Source organism: Haematobia irritans, chromosome 2 (assembly GCF_050003625.1).
Source record: "Haematobia irritans isolate KBUSLIRL chromosome 2, ASM5000362v1, whole genome shotgun sequence".
Lineage (NCBI taxonomy): Eukaryota > Metazoa > Arthropoda > Insecta > Diptera > Muscidae > Haematobia > Haematobia irritans.
The window spans coordinates 63,490,562-63,518,296 of NC_134398.1; the positions used below are offsets into that span (position 1 = coordinate 63,490,562).

Here is a 27,735-nt window from a genome sequence, read left to right on the forward strand (position 1 = left end):
AATTCATAATTATACAGTGTTAAAGATCAAGTCTGTGGAATATCGTCACAAACGTCAAGTATTTTTAAGTGACCACCAGTGTGTAGTGAATGTAAATAATACCAGCAAATCGTTCTTAATTGCGGAATTAAGCTTCTATAAAATATGGATATCCATACGTCAGGTAAGTTAGTGAAGGATCGAAATGAATGAGTACTGTTTGTTCTCCCAATTGGTCTTTTTTTTAGTTTGATGTAAAATAAAAATAATCATGCGTTAATATAAATGTCCACACCGAGAGTAAAACCAATTTTAGATTAGTTTTTGAAGCCTTCAAAATAAACAATAAACACGGCTGACTGGTTAGTTACATTATTGCCATATACGAAATAAATGCAAAAATTGTGAGATTTCCATTAAAAATGGCATGCGTGCTTTTCAATACTGAACAACGAAAATAAATGTTTACTCATACAAAATTATTCCTTTCCGGTACCTTCCGGATAAATGATTCAATGTTGTCTTCCAATGCGTCAACTGAAATGGTCTTGTATGTATGCACTAAAAAAAACATATTGTCGTGAGGCCAAAGATTGAGGCCGTAAATAAGTGAGGTCCTTAAAATAAGAATGCCAATTTTGCTTACCATAGAAGTCGCATTTCTCTGATATAAGGTTTTTTCCTTGTCGATAAACTTTCAATGAAGTCGTTTTGTCCATAGTTAAGAGATTCAATTTAAAATTGGGATATTGAAGAACATTTTTCGTTCTACTAAATTCTACTTGGCTTTAATATTTCTGAAAACCTTCAAAACTAAAGAAATTATCTTTAAATTTGGTGACTTTTTGCATCTTGGCTACAAAGCTAAAAAGCGTTTAGAAATAGGAGATGTTTTTCAACACTTTATTTTAAAGACGTCTTCTACTTGAAGTCGAGTCAAAATTTAGAAATTTAAGTTGCCGTTAACACGTTTTTAATGGACTTTAATAGCTCAAGAAGAAAAAAGCTGAAAAAACGAATACATTAAAATTTGTTTCGTAGAATCAAAGTACCCAAAAATCAAATTTAAAAGAGAATTGAGTCTTAAATGTGTCCTTACTTCAATTTTCAAATGTGTCCTTATTTTCAGTTTTGATGAGTATCAGAGGCCCAATTACTGCGAACAGGTGAATCGATGATTGATGGTCATTATTAACCCTTTAAGTATACAAAATTTCATCGAAAGCAGTTCATATATACACTGTTAGAAAAATATGTTTTTCATATGTTCCGATATAAACAAAATGTTTTTCAGGCACAATTTTTAAACACAATATATTTAAGTGCCAACATGTAATGTTCCTAAACTAACACTAAATGTTTGGGACACATATGTTAATATGTTAAAATATATTATGTTTGGGACATGAATGTTTCATAAAAATAATATGTGTGAATGTAAACATATATAAATTTACAAATTTCGAGTAAACATATATATGTTTACAATTTCTGTGAACCGGTTGTATCTTGTTTCGGGAAACTGCTTTATGATAAGGCCAAAAATTTGATATGCTTAAGTCTAAATATTATTTAATTTGAATATTAGAATGAGTATTTGGAGTAAAGAGAATAGACATTCGGAACCAAGAGCATAGAGATTTGAAAAAAACAGCATGTGTTTTCGCCTTGAGAGGAGAATTTTATGTATGCGAGGACAAGTGTTTTGTTTATCATTTTGGCATTATGGACACACATTTTTAACGGTCTTAAAGGTAAAAATGAAATTAAGTACAAAACACGATAAGTTTTAAAGGCATTTAAAATGGTGTAAAATGCTAGTAAAAAAACGGTTCACGCCTAAATAAATTTATGTGTACATTATAAAATTATTTATGTATGTTTATACACACAAACAAATATTTTTCTGATTCAATCACGAAATTAATTGATCCAATTAATTTTTTTAATTGAAATGTCTTCAATGACAAAAATGATAGTATCAATCACAGTTTTAATTGGGTATAGAAACAATCCTTGATTAAAAAATTAATTGATGTCATTAGCAATTTTCAATTAATTTTTTAATTGATTCAATTAAAAATGTAATTGATTTTGAATGCAAACCCCAATTAATTGTTTATTTAAAAAGGTAACTATTTTCAACTACTTTCTGAATTGACTTAGAGTTTTTATTTTGATTAAGAAATGTTCACCACTTTTTTTAACTGACACTGGCTATTAGTCTTCTGAATTTGATTAAAAAGTTAATTCTATCCATTAATTTTTTAATTAAAAATTTTTAAATTTTCAATCATTGACTTAATTAACCTAATGTTTCTATCTTGATTAAAAAGTTAATTGTATCAATTAATTTATTACTTGAAAAAACATTCAACTTCAATTAACTTTTTAATTGGAAATATTCTGGTGATATTTTTTTCTGTGTACTCTTCTTTTGTTAGAGTTTTTGATTTTCTTCCAAAATTTCAAACTTTTATACCAAAAAAAGTTTTTTGTTATAAAATTTTTATTTTTGCAATAAAAAAAATAATATTTTATTCAAAAGCCATTTCGTTTATATCAAGCACTGTTTCTGACAGTAAATATTTAATAACCCACATTTCGAAGTTTCATATAAAAATTTAATATAGTATAAATGTCTAAATTACAAAAAAATTGGTTCGGTCGGAGCAGGAATTGAACCCACGACCCTTTGCATGCAAGGCAGACATGCTAACCACTGCTCCACGTGGCCAATAAATGTATGTTTCTTTTAAATAATGTTATGTTTGCATGGGCTCGTGGGCGCTGCAAACTATGCTATATAAATGTAACTTATAACGATAATTGTCTACTGGTGACTATAACTGCTACGTAGCCCAGTGAATAGTGTGTTGGCTTACAAACTGTATGGCCCTCGGTTCGATTCTCCGTCCAGGCGAAAGGTAAAATTTAAAAAATTTTTAAAATTTAATAATTTCTTTAACATTATTTGTATTACAGAAAAAGGTACCAAGAACTAAAAATTTCGTGGAAGTGAAAATTATGTGAGGGAATGAGCACAATCTTCTTTGGGGAAAATTCTTCAAAGCATATAATATTTTTGGGTTCAAACGCTTCCAAACATATAATATGTTCACATAAAACAAACATATTAATGTTTCGGCAGTATCCAATAATATATGTGCTTCCTGCAAAATATGTTTGGAACATATGTTAGAGAAGCGATTTTTTTTGAGGGTGTAGATATAGCTCGCTCGATTTTCCCAATTTTTGCCATAAAACCTTTATTATTGACCGATCTGACTCTACGTTGGCTAAATCTAATCTTCTAACCTAAGGATGTCAAAAATAATAGAAATGGGTTAAGGTTTAGATATAGCTCCCACATATATGTATCTTTTCAAATTTGGCCATAATACTCCTATTTATTATATAGATATTTTCAATTTCAAGCAAATGGGATTGAAATTTATGTCCGTAAAGAAAGGTGCCGAATTTGGTATTTCACTGACAAAAAAACATGCCCTGTTCCAAAGATTTTGTCTTTACACTAATGATTTTGGTATTGATTCCGAACCAAAGATATGGAGATTTGCAGTAAGTAAAAATGCTTTATTTTGTCAAGCTTGAGATCTAAAGTAAGAATAAATTTAAAACACAATTCCCTTTCAACCAGATTTCACCTATGAAGACTAACTCAGATTCTGTATTTATAACATAATTTTCGTTTGAGTTTTGAAGGAATCATAAACATCTCGTTTACGTATGAAAGAAAACAAGTATAAACGGCCGTAAGTTCGGCCAGGCCGAATCTTATGTACCCTCCACCATGGATTGCGTAGAAACTTCTACGAAAAACTGTCATCCACAATCGAATTACTTGGGTTGTGGTCTCTTAAATCGTTTTCTAAATTGTGAGTTAGTCCATACGTGATATACATTAGACAAAAACAAGTATGTGTAGGTAAGTCTACAAATAATTACGAATCGATATGGACTTTTGCACGGTACGTAGGGAGCCAGAATTGAAATATGGGGGTCTCTTATATGGGGGCTATAAACAATTATTGATATGGACCAATTTTTATGTGATTGGGAATCTATTTATCTGAGGGCTATATATAACTATAGACCGATATGGACCTAGTTAGGCATGGTTGTTAACGGCGATATACTAGCACAATGTACCAAATTTCAACTGACTCGGATGAAATTTGCTCCTCCAAGAGGCTCCAAAACCAAATCTCGGGATCGGTTTATATGGGGTCTATATATGTTTATGGACTGATATGGACCACTTTTGGCATGGTTGTTAAATATCATATACTACCACCACGTACAAAATTTCAACCAGATCGGATGAATTTTGCTTCTCCAAAAGGCACCGGAGGTCAAATCTGGGGATCGGTTTATTTGGGTGCTATATATAATTATGGACTGACTCCTGCATGGTTGTTGGATACCATATACTAACATCACGTACCAAATTTCGACCGAATCGGATGAATTTTGCTCTTCCAAGGGGCTCCGGAGGTCAAATCAGGGGATCGGTTTATATGGGGGCTATATATCATTATGGACCGATTCCGACCAATTTTTGCATGGGACCATATACTAACACCATGTACCAAATTTCAGCCGGATCGGATGAAATTCGCTTCTCTTAGAGGCCTCGCAAGCCAAATTTTGGGGTCCGTTTATATGGAGGCTATACGTAAAAGTGGACCGATATGGCCCATTTGCAATACCATCCGACCTACATCAATAACAACTTGTGCCAAGTTTCAAGTCGATAGCTTGTTTCGTTCGGAAGTTAGCGTGATTTCAACAGACGGACGGACGGACGGACATGCTCAGATCGACTCGGAATTTTACCACGACCCGAATATATACACACAAAAAAAATAAAATATGAATTTGTACATAAATTGGTACATTTTTAATAATTTATGGACTCTTTCATAAAATAGATGTACGTTTACGTAATATATTTTTGCGTAAATATTTGTTATTATAATTCATGAAATTTACATAATATATCCAAAATACTGGTTTTCTCTTAGCGTGAGAGAGCCACAATATAGTGTTACTCTCATAGGTATTCAATACAAGCATACCATAGGTATTCAATACAATTGTATATACGAGACAATAAAGCCAAACATAGCGTTTTCTAAGTTAACACATGTCTTTACTGTGTTTGGTTTGTTCAGTCCAGTTTGATTCGCCGTCGTGATCGGAAGATTATTTATTACTGGAAAGGATGATGAAATAAAGCAACTTTAACCACGCTTCAATTGCTCATGTTTATAACTAAATTAAAATAAGATAAAATTATGTTTTCTTGCTTGCTGGGCTTTAACGGATTTGTGTAATTAATGGGCCCTTTATGTATGCAATTAGGGCAAATGAAATGCAAAAGAAAAAAAGAAAAGTTACATTTAATGTATGACGTTTTAATGACTATTATGTAAAAGTAAATATTTTGTCAGTATCGAAAAATATGTATACTTCATTTATAATATAAAAAATTTCATTAAAATTATGTATTCATTCGTACTCATTCAAAACCAGTATTTTTTAAAATTATGAATCGTTTTCATACAAGTTATGAATTCAGTGTTTGGAAAATTTTTAAGAACACTATTCATAAAATAAATGTATTATTTTTTTGTGTGTATACTTTATGGGGGTCTTAGAGCAATATTTCGATGTGTTACAAACGGAATGACAAAGTTAATATACCCCCCATCCTATGGTGAAGGGTATAATGATGAAATAACGCCTTGATTTGAAATCTAAAGTCTTTATATTTTTACCCTAATTATTAAAATGATTAGAAAGTAAAATCTGAAAATTTTACATTCAGTTTCAAGCTATTTTACATTCAGTTTCAAGCACTGATCATGAAGTGCGCCTTCCATATCCTCAGGAAGTGAAATCGGACTATATGAAGGCCTTACCACATGGACCGATAAAAACTAAAGACCAAAGATTTAAATCGGAAGATCAGTCTATATGGGTGTTATGCCAAAAATATTCACCGATACACACCAAATTCACCACACCTAATTGTGTGTACAGAATCTAGACACCAAATCGGATGGTGGGTTTATAAGCGGAATATATCAAATCGATACACAATATATTCGGAACACTTATTTATGGTCCTAAAAAACCTCTAGATATCCAATTTCAGGCAACTTGGATAAAAGCTACGGTTTCTAGAAGCCCTAGAAGTAAATTCGGGAGATCGATCTATATGGGGGCTATAACAAACCATAGACCGATACATACGAGGGCAGTTCGGAAACTTCTTAGCCTAGCACAAAAAGCGCGGTATAAACAGAAAAAAGTTAAGTGTTTTGGAAACTTCCATCTCTGTTATGAATACATGTTAAATTTTGTTTCGATCTGGAAACTCCTTCATATAGAATCAGGTGTTCAAAAAAGACGCATCCGCAATTTTTTTACAATGGAAAAATTAGTAATGAAAAAATTAGAAAAAAGGTTTATCGGGACAAGAAATTCATAATGATGTGGTGAATGTGTTAGGTGAAAGTGCTCCTTCATATGTAACGGTAACAAATTGGGTTGCTGAATTTAAACGTGGTCGTACGAACCACGTAGTGGACGTCCAAAAACAGCAACAGCCACAGAACTTGTAGCCAAAGTGCATGATATGGTATTAAATGATCGAGTCCATTTAACAGACAAAAGAACAATCTAAACAATGGACTGAAGTTGGAGGAAGTGCCCCAAAGAAGGCTAAAACAATTCAATCGGCTGGTAAGGGTATAGCAACGTTGTTTTTTTTTTTTTAGGACTTCAAAGGTATTTTATTGATTGACTATCTGCAAAAGGGTAAAACAACAAATTCAGAGCACTATTGCAACCTTTTGGATCAATTAAATGTACAAATTCGAGAAAAACGTCCTGGCTTACAACACAAAAAAATAATTTTTCATCAAGACAACGCACCAGCGCAGAAGAGTGTTTTAACAATGGCTAAAATCAACGAATTAACGTACGAGTTGATTGACCAACCACCTTATTCTCCTGATTTAGATCCCAGTGACTTTTACTTTTTCCCAAATCTAAAAAAAATCCTTGCTGGCAAGCGTTTTACCTCAAATGAAGATGCAATTACAGTTGTAAACCACTAGTTTGAAGACCTTGAGGAAAACTATTTTAATCAAGGGATAGAATTGCTAGAAAAGCGTTGGACTTAGTGTATTGAAGTTTCAAGAGATTATATTGAAAAATAAAAACATTTTTGAAAATGTAACTATTCTCTTTCATTGATAGGCTAAGAACTTTCCGAACCGCCCTCGTACCATACTATGAACATCCTAAAATACCTATAGATTTCCAATTTCAGGAAAATCGGATTGAAAATACGGTTTCCAGAAGCCCAAGGATTTAAATCGGGGATCGATCTATATACCAAAACATGGACGATAGACATCATTTTCGGCACACCTATTTGTGGTCCTAAAATATCTCTAGATTTAACATTTCAGGCAAATCGGATTGAAAATACGGTTTCCAGAAGCACAAGACGCCAAATAGAGAAGACCCCAAATAGGGGAGTTATTGAAAGCTGTGGCGTGATTAAAACAGACAGATGGATATATACTTTATATAGCCGGAAATCGATATTTCGATGTGTTACAAACGGAATGACAAACTTAAGCCCCCATTACCATTCTATGGTGATGGGTATAGCGAAATATTGCGAAAACTGCGTATACTACATGAATTTATACATTAAAGAAACTCTTTCCGAGGTGAAAATTAAATCTATTTCCAAATTTTGATAATAATTGTGTTTTTTCTTTTTTAATTTAGAAACCAACTAGAGTATATGATTAGTTGTACAATCGATCTAAAACCCTGTCAGTGAAAATTCTTATTAATAGATATAACCATCCGATTTACAAATTGGTATCGCCATTTCAATGCTATTGAGGTTAATAACCATCCTCCGCTGAGAAAGATGCTTCGAACTCTTTCTCTGATAATGACAGCGCCGGATTTTACAATCAGTAAAAAAATTCTACTAGACTAAGTAATATTTCGAATATATGACAATGGGTATACCCCGAATGGTATTTTACAATATAAATGTGTGATAAGGCGAAAGCACCATTTTTGCAACAAGTTCTCAGAAAACTATCAGTTGAAAAGTAGATTCTAAATATTTACTTATCAATTTTCCCTAATGTTCCATTTCATTTAGTAGTGTAATTCACACAATTTGTATACCCTCCACAATAGAATGGGAAGGTGAGGGGTATACTAAAATTTTTATTCCGTTTTTAATTCATTGAAATATATTGCTCTAAGACCCCATAGTGTATATACTCTGGGTCGTAGTGAAATTCTGTATCGATCTAGCTATGTCGGTCCGTCTGTGGAAATCACGCTAACTTTCTACACGCAGAGAAGAAACATGATTGTCACGATCTATTCGAAGAGCAAAATAATATGATAGGAGCTATTTTTGCGGCGACCATGTAAAATTTTCACCTACAACCATGTTTTTCTACGAAAAATAAAATTTTTCTCATCTTAAATGTTATTATATTGATAAAAAGAATTTTGTTTGTGTGTTTAAATCAAAAGACGATGGTCGCGATTTAAAATGTTATGTTTTTCTTCCAGTTATAAGAACATGGTCACAAGATAAAATGTTCTGATCTTTATGAAAAAACTTTTTCGTCGTCGAAAAAAGGACACCACTTGAGAAAACAAAACACAACATTAACTTTATTTATATTATTTAACTTTATTTATAAACTAATTTATTGTTTATTTGTATTTATATTGTCGTGCAAGCAAACATCACATATTTTTACACAATCTATTTTGGTTAAATTTCAACAACAAGTAATCATTCCATATATACTTCGTGCCTGTGGTGACCCTTAGTTACTGGAGAAAAATTTGCATCATGTAACTGCAAGGCCGTATTCAGGGGGGGATGGGGGGGATCAACCAATTTTTGCATGGTTGTTAGAGACCACATACTAAGACCATGTACCAAATTTCAGCCGGATCGGATGAAATTTGCTTCTCTTAGAGCAATCGCAAGCCAAATTTGGGGGTCCGTTTATATGGGGGCTATACGTAAACGTGGACCGATATGGACCAATTTTTGCATGGTTGTTAGAGACCATATACTAACACTATGTACCAAATTTCAGCCGGATCGGATGAAATTTGCATCTCTTCTCTCTCTTGCACAATTCATAGAATACTAGTTGAAAAGTCCGTCAAATGACGGTCGAAAAAATCAATTTTTTTTTTGATCTCGCACCACAAATTTCATTTTTGGAAAATGTCTTTCTGCTTTTTATGTATGTTTGTTGTTCTTTTTGTGAACATGACTCGCTTTGTTTGGCCATAGCAACCAACAAACACGAAACAGCCAAACACACATTTGTAAATTAAATGGCGCAAAACCTGCGAAAATAACCTGCCTAATTCAGCGATGGAAGCACTTGGAGAGTGCAATAAAGAGATATTTCCAAACGTGCATATTCGTTTAAAAATTTTGGTCACTTTGCCAGTTACTCAGGGATAGAAAATACAATTTTTAAGAAAGTACAAAAAAGGTATTTTTTGAGCGGAAAGGTACTTTTTACTAAATTTCAAAAAAAATTTCACTGGAAGATTATTGTCAAGAGACTGAATTGTAAATAAAATAAAATTTGGACAAAATTTTCTATATAAATAAAATTTTGCAAACATTTTCTATAGAAATAAAATTTTGCAAAAAAATTCTACAGAAAAAAAAATTTGCAAAATTTTTTCTATAGAAATAAAATTTTTACAAAATTTTCAATTGAAATAAAATTTTGACAAAATTTTCAATTGAAATAAAATTTTGACAAAATTTTCTATAAAAATAAAATTTTGCAAAAATTCTATATAGAAATAAAATTTTGACAACATTTTCTACCGAAATAAAAAATCGATAATATAGAATCGCATTCTTTTTACGACTAAAACTTTCTTGAAGTTCAATAAAATCCTGTTTTTGACTATGTCTTTTACAAAATCGAGATTTTCTTCCCACATGAACATGTCTGTTGTGCCATATTTGTAAAAGACTATTAGCAAATAAGGTTGATAATAGACTTTCTCAAAATATTAAAATATTTTGTCAAAGCTATTGTACCATAAATCTGATATCGACTCAAAAATGTCTACACAAAAGGTACTAAATCCTTCGCGGGGGTACTACGGTACTGACCGGGGTGAAAAAGTATTGAAAAAAGTACTGTAGTACTGCATTTCCATCCCTGCAGTTACTACGTGCTAATCCGAACGTTCATTTTCAACAATGAAGAGATTAAAGACGTATCTTAGAAATTCGACTACACGGATGAAAAAGACTGTTTTTCATATGTTTGGCTATAAACATTATATGTTTGGAACACAAATTTTTAAACACAATATTTTTGAGTGCAAGCATATAATGTTCATAAACTAGCATAACATGTTTGGGACATATATGTTAATATGTTAGAACATATTATGTTTGGGACATAAAATGTTTGTAAATATAATATGCTTGGATGCAAACATATATTAATTTAGAAATAGCCTATAAACATATATGTGTTTAGTAGCTTGGAGCGCTATTTAACAGGGAGCGATATTGAATTAAGTTGGTGGTTGTTGCTTGTTATTACAAAATTAACATTTTATTTTTCCTTGGGCAATTGATCAGCTACTTCTTTGATCCTTACAAACTGTGTGGTCCGCTGTTCGAATCCCCGTCCGGCAAAAGGTAAAATTAAAATAAAAAAAAATCATACAATTGAATAATTTCTTCTACAATGTTTGTATTACAGAAAAAGGTGCTAAGAACTAAAAAATCTCGTGGAAGTGAGAAAGATGTGGGGGAATATACAATTGGGCAGAAACAAAATTTTGAGCATTCAGGTCGAAAACCTATGTTGTTAGCACCTATATTACCTGTTTATTTTCATAATTCATTATGATTGTAAATATATAAATAAATAAATAAAATTTTGAGCACAATATTGTTTGGGAGAATTTTTTTAGCATATAATATTTTTGGGTGCAAAATGCTTCCAAACATATTATATGTTCACATAATAACATATTGTTTTTTGGAAGACAACATTATTGAATTCGGATGCAAAAATACAAAATGTTTGGAACTTAGACTACCCAAACATATATTGTTTAGACCAATATGCTTTCAAACATATTATATATTGGAAGAGATCAAACATATAAATGTTTGGGCAATACCCAAAAATGTATATGTTTGAAGCAAAATATGTTTGGGAGTATATGTTACAGAAGCGATTTTTTGTGAGCGTGTAGCGAGAGTAGACTCAATGGATTGGCATTAATGTCGGTTCATCGCCGAATAAATGTGCCGACTGAAGAAGTCATTGATTTATTTGCTGCCCAAAAAGCCCGTCGGCTCAATTTAATATTATAAAAATATTGTATACATACCTATGCATAAATACAATTTTTTACACATGAGATTATATGAATATTTTTTTAAAGTTGAACGCCCCCGAATTAAAATCCTGGCTACGGCCTTGTGTAACTGCAAATAAATAAAAATAATTGATACCATATAGCAAAAAGCAGAACAAAAACAGGTCAATTTTTTCAATTACACTTCCTATTTCTGTGTTCACATAAAACCACACAGAAAAAAATTTCACGACAATTTTTCCAATTTAAATTGTAATTGAATTTTAAATAATATTGAATTAAATATTTAATTGATTCAACAAATTTTTTAATTGAAACAAAAATTAATCACAAAATTAATAGTATCAATTAATTTTTTAATTGGATCAATTAATTTTTTAATTGACCTTCAATTAGTTTTTTAATTGATACTATCATTTCCGTGATTGAAGACATTTCAATTAAAAAATTAATTGGATCAATTAATTTCGTGATTGAATCAGAAAAAAATTTTGTGTGTGCATGTGCAATTTCTGAACAAATACTTAACACAGTAATTCCGTATTCTCCGTCCGTTCCGACTGACGCGCAAAATGAAAACCGTGTGTACCTGCTCAACGTTTTATAAAATTCTTTTCGCTGCAAACAAGTTAAAAAATTAAATGGTCACGAAAAAATGTACATGGCCTTTATGGCCATGTAATGGTTCTAGATGTCTATACGTAGCCTATAAAAATACTTTTTTCCCTGCAAAAAAGTTAAAAAATTTAATGGTCAAGTACATAATTTTTCGATCATGTAATGGTCTCAAATTCAATAACATTTAATTAATACAGCATGTTTGCGGCGTTTGAGAACCATTTAAATGCTTATTGCCAGCATATATTTTTCTCTGCTCGAAAATTATTTTTTCAAAGACAAAATACATGGTTTTCGTGACAAACACATGCTCTAGACAAGTATTAAATGGATGTGGCAACCATGTCCAAACATGTTTTTTCTGTGCGTGTAATGAAACAAGCTATACACTTGATATGTTGATATGATGTAAACCGGATGGTATTGCAAATGGACTATATAAAATGTTTTACTTAATGGTCAAAACATCTTCATTAAACATTTTGTCGACTTTCGATCATGGAAAAACTAAAGTAAGTCAAACTCTCATTCGTATTTTAAAGATAATAAATCTTCGCACTCCAGACAATATCAGTGAAGGTATATATGCCGACATATAGCTAGATCTACTGAATTTACTTCTTGAGGGTTTACATGTCGTAATTATCATCCGATTTTTGTTAAATTTGTGTTATATTTTACTAGATTTGCTGAAATGTGAAATCAGTCTAAATTCTGATAGAACCCTAACATAGTCCGATCTACCGTTTTGATTTTTTGAGGACATACAGAAGCAATATTTATTCGAATTGCTTGAAATTTCTTCTATGCTCATGGAGGGAAATCAGATCAAACTTGACACACTTAAATATCATATTAAATATATTCTCTGTGGAAAATATCCAATCAACTGGAGGAAAATCCCATTGAAAATGGGTCTAAAATATGAAATAGTCTACCATACTTTCCCAACTCTGGTGTACATATATATGGGAGCTATATATAATCTGAACCGATGTTGACTACATTTGATAGGCATAGTTAGAACAATCATTCTGCTATCTCTGCAAATTTTCACGTAAATGGGAGTATAAAACTGGCCGACGTGGTCACTTGAGTGTAAATCGGGCGAAAAATATATATTTGGTAGCTATATCTAAATCTGAACCGATTTCAACCAAATTTGGCACACTTACCGATACTGTTAAACGTACTCCTTGTGCAAAACTTGAAGCAAGTCATGGCTTTTGAGGCCATATAAGTCCAAATCGGGCGAAAGATATATATAAGAGCTATATCTAAATCTGAACCGATTTTAACCAAATTTGGCACACATAGGTTAGGTGGCAGCACGATGTATCAGGCTCACTTAGACTATTCAGTGGATTGTGATACCACATTGGTGAACTTCTCTCTTGTCACCGAGTGCTGACCGATTCCATGTTAAGCTCAATGACAAGGGACCTCCTTTTTATAGCCGAGTCCGAAACGGCGTTCCACACTGCAGTGAAACCACTTAGAAAAGCTTTGAAACCCTCAGAAATGTCACCAGCATTACTGAGGTGGGATAATTCACTGCTGAAAAACTTTTTGGTGTTCGGTCGAAGCAGGAATCGAACCTACGACCTTGTGTATGCAAGGCGGGCATGCTAAACATTGCACCACGGTGGCTCCCTTTGGCACACATAACGATACCATTAAACGTACCTCTCGGTCAAAATTTGAAGCACGTCAGGGCAAAACTCTGGCTTTTGAAGCCATATAAGTGCAAATCGGACGACAGATGTATATGGGAGCTATATCTAAATCTGAACCGATTTTAATCAAATTTGGCACACATAACTATACGATTAAACGTACCTCTCGTGCAAAATTTGAAGCAAATCACGGCAAAACTCTGGCTTTTGATGCCATATAAATGCAAATCGGTCGAAAGATATATATGAGAGCTATATTTAAATCTGAAATGATTTCAATCAAATTAAGTACATTTACCGATACTATTAAACGTACTCCTTGTGCAAAATTTGAACGAAATCACGGCAAAACTCTGGCTTTTGAGGCCATATAAGTTAAAATCGGACGAAAGATATATATGAGAGCTATATCTAAAACTGAACCGATTTTAACCAAATTTGGTAAACTTACCTATACTATTAAACGTACTCCTTGTGCAAAATTTTAACTAAATCACGGCAAAACTCTAGCTTTTGAGGCCATATAAGTGCAAATCGGACGAAAGATATATATATGGGAGCTATATCTAAATCTGAACCGATTTGTCTGATATTTTGCAAATTTTTCGAGACTCATAAAATATTCGAATGTACGGAATTTAAACATCGGTTGATAAACACGCCAATTATGACCAGATCGGGGATAAATATATATGACACCTATATCTAAATCTGAACCGATTTTTTCCAAAATCAATAGCGATTGTCTTTGTCCCAAAAAAACGACCCTATGCCAAATTTGACGACGATCGGAATTAAACTGCGACCTGTACTTTTCGCACAAAAATACATGAACAGACAGACGGACATCGCTAAATCGACTCAGAATTTGATTCTAAGACGATCGGTATACTAAACAATGGGTCTCATACTTTCTTTCTTGGCGTTACGTACAAATTTTTTGATCTTCACCTCAAGATGTAGGAATTGGTTTCGCCTAAAAAATGCGGCTTCTTTGAAATTGAGGCATTGCTAGGATTCAACCCATCTTTAAACCTAGATTCTACACCGAAAAAAAGTGAACTGTTTTATAGAAAGAATGAACTACCTCGTACGAAAATTTAACTAAATTTTACTCCCCATTTTGAGATTTCCACAAAGCGTTATTAAAACCAGGAAATTTTAATGCCCTGTTGTACTTTTTAACTGCAGTTCACGAAATTACATCATCTCATAAAAGAAAAAATTAACTGAAAGTAAAGAAAAAAATCATTGGCGCCAAATCATGGCCATTTTAACCATACAGTAGTTCTTTCTTACTATTTTTGGGAATCGTAAGAAAATCTTCCTTTGGTTTAGTTCATATTGAACTTATGTGTACGGTCATTGAACTTTATACTCCCGTTTAATTCAACAAATTTTTGAGACATACTTAAAAAAAGTAAGATTTCATTAAGCTCTGGAAAATTTCAATAAAAATAATAAAATTTAACTACAAGCAAATAATTTTTTTCTAACAAAAATAAGTTAAATTTAGCGTTAGTTTAAATACGAAAAATTTTTTTGTGTATTTTAAATTATGATAACAGTCTCAAATATCCAAATTTTTGTTATCTTTGACCATATTTTAGTTATAGCGGCAATATGCCTCTTACTACAAATGCTTACATCTACAATTGGCCAAAAATCAGTGCCACCTGTTCTACAGTCTAATATAAGGCCAAATTCACCATCTCGTACAAATATTGACAATAGTGCCCTATTGCAAAGTCAGCTACGGATTGCAGTGGGAACGGAAAGATTTGCCCTTGAGATATGGAAACACATGTCAGACGCCCATCAGGCGAATTCAACAAAAAGTTATATGATATCTCCATTTGCAGTCTGGTCCTTGCTCCTTCTTTTGGCCGAGGGAGCTGGTGGCAATACACTTAAGGAATTCCATGACACTTTACACTTGGATAGTGATCACCAGGCCGTACGAATGGCCTATAAACAAATTGCACAAAAACTTAAGTATGCTAAGTGAAAAAATATTATCTTTGGAAAACCCCATGGAAATAAAATTCGTACTAATTGATATCACCTTTATTGCAGAGTAAACACCACCACCATAGAGGTAGCCTCATTTCAAGCTCTTTTCACAGATATTAATAAACCAGTAAATCGAGATTATGAAAGCCTTGTCACCCGTATTTATGAATCAGCTTTAATACCTGTGAATTTCAGTGAAGTCAATAAAACTTTTACTCAAATTAATGACGACATTAACAAAGCAACCAGAGGTTTATTGCCGCACAGTGTTCAACCACAAGACTTCAAAGATGCAGCGCTTTTAATGATTTCAGCTTTGTATTTCAAAGGCAAATGGAAGGTGAGTGATTAATAAAATTCAATATGCTTCATTGATTGACCTTTTAGAGTTCTTAGTATCCCTTCGAATCTGATCAAACAATATCTGCCCCGTTCCATGACGAGAAAGGAACTGTATTGGGAAACGTTCAAATGATGACCCAGATTGGTCCATTTAATTATGTCAGCATGAAATCATTGGAAAGCTACATTTTGGAACTACCCTATGGCAAAGAGGATCGTCTATCCATGTTGGTTATCTTACCACGAAGATGTAAGTTATTACAACACAAAAAAATTAATCATTTTAGTGAATTACATTTTCGGGATTTTAGTCAAATATTTTGAAAAATCTAGGGAAAAATAGCTAGGGTATTTTAAAAACTCTTAACTTATTCTGGCAAATCAAGTTCGTATCTTGCAAAGTAATCCATCCACGTGCAGAGGATAGAGAGTTTACTATGTGATGGCGTTTATGTTATAATGCATCAATATGTTGGTCTCAACCCTCAAAAAGTAAATATATACTTGGCAGTGGTGAAATTCTAAGTCGACCTAGGTTAACTTAGGTTAGGTTTATGTGGCAACTTACTTTTGTTTACCTACTACCATGGGATGGTGATTGGATATAGTAAGTTTGTCATTCCGTTTGTAACACATTGATATATCTATTTCCGACTACATTCTTGATGAGGGAGAAGTTCTAAGGCGATCGTACGATGTCTGCCTGGATATCTGTATATTGTAAAGACGCTTCAGCTTTCAATAATGATGCTATCGTGCTGAAATTTTGTACAAGTTAGTCTTTTGTCTTCAGGCAAGTAAAGTCCGAAGATGGGCTGTATCGGACCATGATTCGATATAGCCACCATATACACCGATATCCCTATTTGATATCTTAACGGCATTTTCAGCAGTGGATTATCTCCTCTCAGTAATGCTGGTGACATTTTGGAATATTTCAAATCTTCTCTAAGTGGTTTTAGCGCAATGTGAAACGCCGTGCGGACTTGGCTATAAAAAGGTGGCCCTTATCATTAAGCTAAACATAAAAACTATCTCCCGAATCAACTTCTTGGAGCATGGAAGCCCCAAGTTTTTATCCTATTAGCTTGAAATCATGTTTTTTAATATAGCTCATATATATAGACCTATATCCCAAGTTGAGGGCATGGAAAGAGCAATTTGTTTTGTATTTTAGATCCAAAAGGAGCTATGTCAAATAAACTTTATATTGACCAATGTTTCGCTTTAAGTCCTTACAGACCAATCTCCCGATTTCTCTTCTTCAGAGCATGGAAGCCCCAAGTTTTTATCCTATTAGTTTGAAATTTTAAATCTAGAAATATTCAGGCTCGTATGGAATTGTGTTAAATGTGTATATATCGCGGCATGGTTTGATGTTGCCCTCATATAGACCTATTTCTCTTTTGCACGAGTACAAGGCTACCGTGTGGGTCGGGTATTCTTCCTTTGGACTATCAAGGAGTAATTTCAGTTTAAAAATGAAAAAGGTCCCAAAGACCTTCTCATCCGTCCGAGAGTTAAACAGTTTCAATGCATATTAAAGCGTACAGTAGGTAACGGATATAGGCACATCTCATATAAGAAAAATATGCATATAAGAAAGTTAGTTAGAAAACTTTTTCTTTTGTTAGAGATTTTTGAATTTCTTCGAAAATTTTAAACTTTTATCACCAAAAAAATTCGTTTGTTACAAAATTTTTATTTTTTCAATAAAAAAAAGTTATTTTTGAAACCACAACACAGTCCATTTCGTTTATATCAAACACTGTTCTTTTCTGACTTTAGGTCTTTAATAAGACACATTTTACAGTTAATATAAAACAATGTAATGTTGAACATTTTTTCGGAATCTTCCGAACATATCTGGAATATATGTAAAAAAAAAAAAAAACTTTGGTCGAAGCAGGGATCGAACCCAAGACCCTTGGCATGCAAGTCGGACGTAGCAACCACTGCTCCACGGTGCCAAACTAAATGTTTGTTTCTGTTAAATAAACTTTGTTTATTCGGTTCGTGGGCGCCGCAAGCTATGCTATACAAATATAACTTATATGGATATTTATCTATTGATGACCATAACAGGTACATAGCTCAGTGGTTATTGTGTTGGCTTACAAATTGCATGGTCCGCGGCTCGATTCTCCGTGCAGGCAAAAGGTCAAAACATTTTAAAAATTTATAAAATCGTATAATTTCTTCTACATTGTTGGTATTACAGGAAAAGGTGTAAAGAACTAAAAAACTCCTGGATGTGAGGGAAAATGCAATTAGCAAGAAAACCATGTTTTTTTTTTTTGAGTTAGTCTTTATGAAATTGTTTCTACATCCTGAAAAAGAATAAACGTTTATCACAAAAAGTATACACTTTTCTTCCAAATACACTTCCTTACAGCGAAAAGCAAATGAGAAACGAACTTTATTTGTCTAAAATTTCGTTTGGGAGGAAAGAATTATTTTTATATAATTATATCCGTTATCTACTGTTCATAGTTATATTTTTACCAATAGTATAGTTTTTACTAATATTAAGGAATAAAGTTGCCTAAATAAAGGGTGTGAAGTTAAAGTTGTTTTTAAAGTTGTTTTTAGCCAAGACACAAACCACCAGAAAAATTTTTAATTTTCACTTTTCAGCGAAAATTCGCACAAAATCAAACGAATTTCATCTTGATTTGTTGCTGTTTGACTAAAAGCAATAAAATATGAACACATTTTGTTAATTATTTTATATTTAGACCTTTAAACTATAGGGAGTTAAAACCGAAAAATACGACTAAACTGTTCAAAGCTGATTTTGGCTATTTCTGATAGACGATAATGAACCAAAGGGGGTACAAGTTGGTTACCCCAACTGAGGAGCGTACCCCAGTGAAAAGCCCATGGGCGTACGTAACCTGTGAGTGGAGAAATCAGGGGGGGGGATTCAAATCAACTTTATGTCTATTTTTGAACGCATTATGAATACAATTTCTTTTAAATTTTAAAACCAGTAGACATCCCAGACTGAGTAGAAAGCTACAGTTGCATTTCCATAACCGTAGCGTATTAAATTTTTAAAAGGGGGCCTAAGTAATTTTAGTAAAAATTTCGATATGGATTTTCGCCTATTTACACCTCACGACAACGAACTAAAGTGGGTATACGTAGGTAGCTGCACTCTTGGAGCATCCCCCAGTGAAAGCCCCATGGGCGTAGCTCATCTGTGAACGGAGAAAAGTCAAAGGGGGTAAAAGTACTTTTTGTTACAATTTCAACTATTTTCAACACCGATTTTCACCTATTTACACCCCACGACAACGAACTAAAGTGGGTATACGTAGGTAGCTGCACCCTTAGAGCATCCCCCAGTGAAAGCCCCATGGGCGTAGCTCATCTGTGAACGGAGAAAACACAATGGGGGTAAATGTTATATTTGTCACAATTTCAACACTGATTTTCGCCTACTTACACCCCACGACAACGAACTAAAGTGGGTATACGTAGATAGCTGCACTCTTGGAGCATCCCCCAGTGAAAGCCCCATGGGCGTAGCTCATCTGTGAACGGAGAAAAGTCAAAGGGGGTAAAAGTACTTTTTGTTATAGTTTCAACTATTTTCAACACCGATTTTCACCTATTTACACCCCACGACAACGAACTAAAGTGGGTATACGTAGGTAGCTGCGCCCTTAGAGCATCCCCCAGTGAAAGCCCCATGGGCGTAGCTCATCTGTGAACGGAGAAAAGTCAAAGGGGGTAAAGTACTTTTTGTTATAATTTCAACTATTTTCAACACCGATTTTCACCTATTTACACCCCACGACAACGAACTAAAGTGGGTATACGTAGGTAGCTGCACCCCTAGAGCATCCCCCAGTGAAAGCCCCATGGGCGTAGCTCAGCTGTGAACGGAGAAAACTCAAAGGGGGTAAAAGTACTTTTTGTTACAATTTCAACTATTTTCAACACCGATTTTCACCTATTTACACCCCACGACAACGAACTAAAGTGGGTATACGTAGGTAGCTGCACCCTTAGAGCATCCCCCAGTGAAAGCCCCATGGGCGTAGCTCATCTGTGAACGGAGAAAACACAATGGGGGTAAATGTTATATTTGTCACAATTTCAACACTGATTTTCCCCTAGTTACACCCCACGACAACGAACTAAAGTGGGTATACGTAGGTAGCTGCACTCTTGGAGCATCCCCCAGTGAAAGCCCCATGGGCGTAGCTCATCTGTGAACGGAGAAAACACAATGGGGGTAAATGTTATATTTGTCACAATTTCAACACTGATTTTCGCCTACTTACACCCCACGACAACGAACTAAAGTGGGTATACGTAGATAGCTGCACTCTTGGAGCATCCCCCAGTGAAAGCCCCATGGGCGTAGCTCATCTGTGAACGGAGAAAATCAAAGGGGGTAAAAGTACTTTTTGTTATAATTTCAACTATTTTCAACACCGATTTTCACCTATTTACACCCCACGACAACGAACTAAAGTGGGTATAAGTAGGTAGCTGCGCCCTTAGAGCATCCCCCAGTGAAAGCCCCATGGGCGTAGCTCATCTGTGAACGGAGAAAAGTCAAAGGGGGTAAAGTACTTTTTGTTATAATTTCAACTATTTTCAACACCGATTTTCACCTATTTACACCCCACGACAACGAACTAAAGTGGGTATACGTAGGTAGCTGCACCCCTAGAGCATCCCCCAGTGAAAGCCCCATGGGCGTAGCTCATCTGTGAACGGAGAAAAGTCAAAGGGGGTAAAAGTACTTTTTGTTACAATTTCAACTATTTTCAACACCGATTTTCACCTATTTACACCCCACGACAACGAACTAATGTGGGTATACGTAGGTAGCTGCACCCTTAGAGCATCCCCCAGTGAAAGCCCCATGGGCGTAGCTCATCTGTGAACGGAGAAAACACAATGGGGGTAAATGTTATATTTGTCACAATTTCAACACTGATTTTCGCCTACTTACACCCCACGACAACGAACTAAAGTGGGTATACGTAGATAGCTGCACTCTTGGAGCATCCCCCAGTGAAAGCCCCATGGGCGTAGCTCATCTGTGAACGGAGAAAAGTCAAAGGGGGTAAAAGTACTTTTTGTTATAATTTCAACTATTTTCAACACCGATTTTCACCTATTTACACCCCACGACAACGAACTAAAGTGGGTAGATGTCGGTAGCTGCACCCTTGGAACATCCCCCATTGAAATCCCCATGGGCATACCTAATCTGTGAACGGAGGAAAGTCAAGGAGCGCTAAAATATTTTTTTAGTACTCTATAGCGGCAATTTTTTTTTAACAAAGGTTTCATATGTGTACCAGTAATATTCGTTTTCGCTTAGTCATGATTTTATCGAATCTATATATTATTATCCTTGAATCATTTATTTAAAAAATTTAAATATTTATTGTTGAAAGTTTAATATTTCTACTCGATCATTTTTGCTAACAAAGTTCGCGAACCGAACTGTTGTCACTAGAGTTCATACACGGTGTAGATGCCAAGTAAGAAGAAGATTATTAAAATTGCGCGCTTTTGATACTGCGTGTAGTTTAATATAACTTTAAACGTGAAAGACAAGGATGGCAATATAGAGTACCATGCCGCCCTTTTTTGTTTTGAAACATTTCAATATATCCAATGTGCAAAACAAGGACGGAGGTATAATTATAGCATTTTGCCGCCCTTTACCAACATTTTAATGCGAATGCCAACCCAGTAGAATAAATATACTTTATCTTTGCTAATGAAGCTAATATTGTAATATCGTTTATGTAGTTGTTGTTTATAGGACTTCTATTATGATACAACAAAATTTCATTAACAAAATAAGATATGCATCTTTTATGGGCAATGGTAATTTCGCACGATATTCGACAAATCTGTGGCGTCTGAACGACACACAGTAAATATTTGATTTCCAAAATTTTGTCTCGTTTAGTTGGCACCACTTTTCACATGATTGTAACCTAGGGCACAAACATGCAAAGATAATCGAATTCTATTGCAAAACACCAAAAAGCCCAAAAATATATATATTATTTCATGTATTCTACATAAAAAGCCATAAATACAAGTAATTGAATTTTATATGCAGAATTATTAGGACGCGCACATCGTTATACGGAGGCAAACATGTATATGAAGAAGCGTTCACATTACAAGATTATTTGTACAAAATTTTGGGGATGCCATATAATGAGCCGTCCAGATTATAAGTTTATTATAAGTTTATCCCGGATTTTTAAAATATTGCTGAAAACTCTTTTGTAATAGAGAAGGGATCTATTAAAGTAACCGACATAATTAAAGACCCTATTTTGCATGAATGAAATTTTCTGCTCATAACGTCAATTTATTAGAGAAAACAAACAACCAAAAAATCTTCGTGGTTTACTTAACGATGTATTTATTGTTATCTGCACAGAAAATAACACAGCTAACGATTGTAAATATAGTTTAAAACGTCTACCGAATAGCTTTGATGTTATTTTTCTTGTTATCCCATCTTAACTATGCGATTCATCGTTAAAATTGAATACAGAATCCCACAGAATATTGACAATACTTTTAATTTATGTCCGATATCATAATCGATACTGCTACTTGTTAATGTGATCGACAACACATTTATCGATTTTTTAGTCATTCTGTACAACAACATTGCGTCCTGATAAACTTATTATCTGGACGCGGTATAATGCACATGGTATTTCCAAAAAGTTGTACAACTAATCATGTAATATGAACGCTTCTTCATATACATGTTTGCCTCCGTATAACGATGTGCGCGTGCTAATAATTCTGCATATAAAATTCAATTACTTGTATTTTTGGCTTTTTATGTACAATACATGAAATAAATATATATATATTTGGGCTTTTTGGTGTTTTGCAATAGAATTCGATTATCTTTGCATGTTTGTGCCCTAGGTTACAATCATGTTAAAAGTGGTGCCAACTAAACGAGACAAAATTTTGGAAATCAAATATTTACTGTGTGCCGTTCAGACGCCACAAATTTGTCGAATGTCGTGCGAAATTACCATTGCCCATAAAAAAATGCATATCTTATTTTGCTAATGAAATTTTGTTGAATCATAATAGAAGTCCTATACAAAACAACTACATAAACAATATTACAATATTAGCTTCATTAGCAAAGATAAAGTATATTTATTCTACTGGGTTGGCATTCGCATTAAAATGTTGGTAAAGGGCGGCAAAATGCTATAATTATACCTCCGTCCTTGTTTTGCACATTGGATATATTGAAATGTTTCAAAACAAAAAAGGGGGGCATGGTACTCTATATTGCCATCCTTGTCTTTCACGTTTAAAGTTATATTAAACTACACGCAGTATCAAAAGCGCGCAATTTTAATAATCTTCTTCTTACTTGGCATCTACACCGTGTATGAATTCTAGTGACAATAGTTCGGTTCGCGAACTTTGTTAGCAAAAATGATCGAGTATAAATATTAAACTTTCAACAATAAATATTTAAATTTTTTAAATAAATGATTCAAGGATAATAATATATAGATTCGATAAAATCATGACTAAGCGAAAACGAATATTACTGGTACACATATGAAACCTTTGTTAAAAAAAATTTGCCGCTATAGAGTACTAAAAAAATATTTTAGCGCTCCTTGACTTTCCTCCGTTCACAGATTAGGTATGCCCATGGGGATTTCAATGGGGGATGTTCCAAGGGTGCAGCTACCGACGTCTACCCACTTTAGTTCGTTGTCGTGGGGTGTAAATAGGTGAAAATCGGTGTTGAAAATAGTTGAAATTGTAACAAAAAGTACTTTTACCCCCTTTGACTTTTCTCCGTTCACAGATGAGCTACGCCCATGGGGCTTTCACTGGGGGATGCTCCAAGAGTGCAGCTATCTACGTATACCCACTTTAGTTCGTTGTCGTGGGGTGTAACTAGGCGAAAATCAGTGTTGAAATTGTGACAAATATAACATTTACCCCCATTGTGTTTTCTCCGTTCACAGATGAGCTATGCCCATGGGGCTTTCACTGGGGGATGCTCTAAGGGTGCAGCTACCTACGTATACCCACTTTAGTTCGTTGTCGTGGGGTGTAAATAGGTGAAAATCGGTGTTGAAAATAGTTGAAATTGTAACAAAAAGTACTTTTACCCCCTTTGACTTTTCTCCGTTCACAGATGAGCTACGCCCATGGGGCTTTCACTGGGGGATGCTCTAAGGGTGCAGCTACCTACGTATACCCACTTTAGTTCGTTGTCGTGGGGTGTAAATAGGTGAAAATCGGTGTTGAAAATAGTTGAAATTGTAACAAAAAGTACTTTTACCCCCTTTGACTTTTCTCCGTTCACAGATGAGCTACGCCCATGGGGCTTTCACTGGGAGATGCTCTAGGGGTGCAGCTACCTACGTATACCCACTTTAGTTCGTTGTCGTGGGGTGTAAATAGGTGAAAATCGGTGTTGAAAATAGTTGAAATTATAACAAAAAGTACTTTACCCCCTTTGACTTTTCTCCGTTCACAGATGAGCTACGCCCATGGGGCTTTCACTGGGGGATGCTCTAAGGGCGCAGCTACCTACGTATACCCACTTTAGTTCGTTGTCGTGGGGTGTAAATAGGTGAAAATCGGTGTTGAAAATAGTTGAAATTATAACAAAAAGTACTTTTACCCCCTTTGACTTTTCTCCGTTCACAGATGAGCTACGCCCATGGGGCTTTCACTGGGGGATGCTCCAAGAGTGCAGCTATCTGCGTATACCCACTTTAGTTCGTTGTCGTGGGGTGTAAGTAGGCGAAAATCAGTGTTGAAATTGTGACAAATATAACATTTACCCCCATTGTGTTTTCTCCGTTCACAGATGAGCTACGCCCATGGGGCTTTCACTGGGGGATGCTCTAAGGGTGCAGCTACCTACGTATACCCACTTTAGTTCGTTGTCGTGGGGTGTAAATAGGTGAAAATCGGTGTTGAAAATAGTTGAAATTATAACAAAAAGTACTTTACCCCCTTTGACTTTTCTCCGTTCATAGATGAGCTACGCCCATGGGGATTTCACTGGGGGATGCTCCAAGAGTGCAGCTATCTACGTATACTCACTTTAGTTCGTTGTCGTGGGGTGTAACTAAGCGAAAATCAGTGTTGAAATTGTGACAAATATAACATTTACCCCCATTGTGTTTTCTCCGTTCACAGATGAGCTACGCCCATGGGGCTTTCACTGGGGGATGCTCTAAGGGTGCAGCTACCTACGTGTACCCACTTTAGTTCGTTGTCGTGGGGTGTAAATAGGTGAAAATCGGTGTTGAAAATAGTTGAAATTATAACAAAAAGTACTTTACCCCCTTTGACTTTTCTCCGTTCACAGATGAGCTACGCCCATGGGGCTTTCACTGGGGGATGCTCTAAGGGTGCAGCTACCTACGTATACCCACTTTAGTTCGTTGTCGTGGGGTGTAAATAGGTGAAAATCGGTGTTGAAAATAGTTGAAATTGTAACAAAAAGTACTTTTACCCCCTTTGACTTTTCTCCGTTCACAGATGAGCTACGCCCATGGGGCTTTCACTGGGGGATGCTCCAAGTGTGCAGCTACCTACGTATACCCACTTTAGTTCGTTGTCGTGAGGTGTAAATAGGCGAAAATCCATATCGAAATTTTTACTAAAATTACTTAGCCCCCCTTTTAAAATTTTAATACGCTACGGTTATGGAAATGCAACTGTAGCTTTCTACTCAGTCTGGGCTGTCTACTGGTTTTAAAATTTAAAAGAAATTGTATTCATAATGCGTTCAAAAATAGACATAAAGTTGATTTGAACACCCCCCCCTGATTCCTCCTCTCACAGGTTACGTACGCCCATGGGCTTTTCACTGGGGTACGCTCCTCAGTTGGGGTAACCAACGTGTACCCCCTTTGGTTCATTATAGTCTATCAGAAATAGCCAAAATCAGCTTTGAACAGCTTAGTCGTATTTTTGGGTTTTAACTCCCTATTGTTTAAAGGTCTAAATATAAAATAATTAACAAAATGTGTTCATATTTTATTGCTTTTAGTCAAACAGCAACAAATCAAGATGAAATTCGTTTGATTTTGTGCGAATTTTCGCTGAAAAGTGAAAATTAAAAATTTTTCTGGTGGTTTGTGTCTTGGCTAAAAACAACTTTAAAAAACAACTTTAACTTCACACCCTTGCCTAAATACAGGTTGTTTTTAGATTTAGATCTTTTAAACATAAAATTGTAACTCTTGTTAGAAAACCTGTATTTTTACATTTATTAAAGATTTTCTAAAAACAGTCTAACGAAGTTATAACAGCTTGTGGCCGAGCGATCTCTGGCTCTTTTCTATTTTAAAGTGTTCGAATTTAATGTCAAACCATTATTAATTTTTAAAACTTTTACTTGCAGCCGTAAGCCTAAACAAAGTAGTTGCTAACTTGGCTACTGTAGGAGTTATACCCATTATTCAAGAACTGAAAAAAATTGAAGAATCGAATGAGGAAGAAGATATTCAAGATCAAGTTGAAGTATTTCTACCTCGCTTCAGCACAACGTCTCATTTTAGTTTGAGGCCAATTTTGACAAAGGTATGTAATACACCAATATTTTTCTAATAGTCTCCCAGCAAAAAAATTTGGAAGTTCTTCCAAAGGCACAACTTTAAAATCAATTCCAGAAGATGTACTCCCTATAATGTTCTTTATTTTAACTACACAAGAAATTAAATTAAAAAAAAAAAATATAACTAGCTTTTTTCATATTTTTAATGGATAATGTTAACTTTTTTGTTTTAAAAAGGTTAAAAACAGAGTAAGAATTCATAAAATGGTACGAATTATTTAAATTTTGTTGAAAAAAAAAAATGCTAAATCCAATTTGAAAAAAATGCGAATTTTTGAAAATATTTGAAATCAAACGTTTCAGACAAGCGTTAGAATGCATTAAAAATTATAAAAAATATTTATTTGACAAAATATCATAGAATTTTTTAATTTACATCCAAAACATTGAATTCTGATTACACCTAAAGAAGTGATGCAAATTCAGTGCAACGGCTGTTGAAATGGAGGACTTCCATCCTATGACAAGCCCATGTTAAATTCATCGCTTCTGGGTCAATTTTGCACCACTTCCGGATCCAAAAAGAACATTTTCATTACTTTTTTGGCGACGCTTTTTTTTTGCTGGGTTTATATTAATTTTCCATTTAATTTTTTATTCAACTTCCAGATGGGCATTGTGGAAGCATTTGAGCCAAGTTTAGCTAATTTTGATAACATGGCCAAAAACATCTACGTAGGAAGTGTTTTCCAGTCTACCCGAATTATTGTCAATGAAGAAGGAACAGAAGCGGCTGCTGTAACTACAGCAGTTTTGGTTAATAAAGCTTCACCTACGAAGTTCTATTTGGATCGGCCCTTTGCCTATATGATTGTGGAGAAAAAATCTGGACTGTTGTTGTTTGCTGGCGAAGTCAAATCGCATCACTTTGATTAAGCAATTAAATTAGTTATAGTATACATTTAAGACATTTAAAAATAAAATTTGTAATATTTTTACATCTAAATATCGGATTAAATGTGAATTACATTACCTCTATGGCAATACCAATTA

At 34.3% G+C, this 27,735-nt stretch overlaps 1 protein-coding gene across 1 annotated transcript; it reads left to right on the top strand.

The window, feature by feature from the left end:
* LOC142225261 (serine protease inhibitor 77Ba-like) lies at positions 1-27,688 on the top strand. Its single transcript, XM_075295034.1, has 6 exons — positions 1-163; positions 15,362-15,746; positions 15,828-16,104; positions 16,161-16,356; positions 26,530-26,708; positions 27,352-27,688. Exons 1-6 carry the CDS (start codon positions 145-147, stop codon positions 27,616-27,618), a joined length of 1,323 nt encoding a protein of 440 aa, XP_075151149.1. The 5' UTR covers positions 1-144; the 3' UTR covers positions 27,619-27,688.
* Positions 27,689-27,735: the final 47 nt, after the last annotated feature.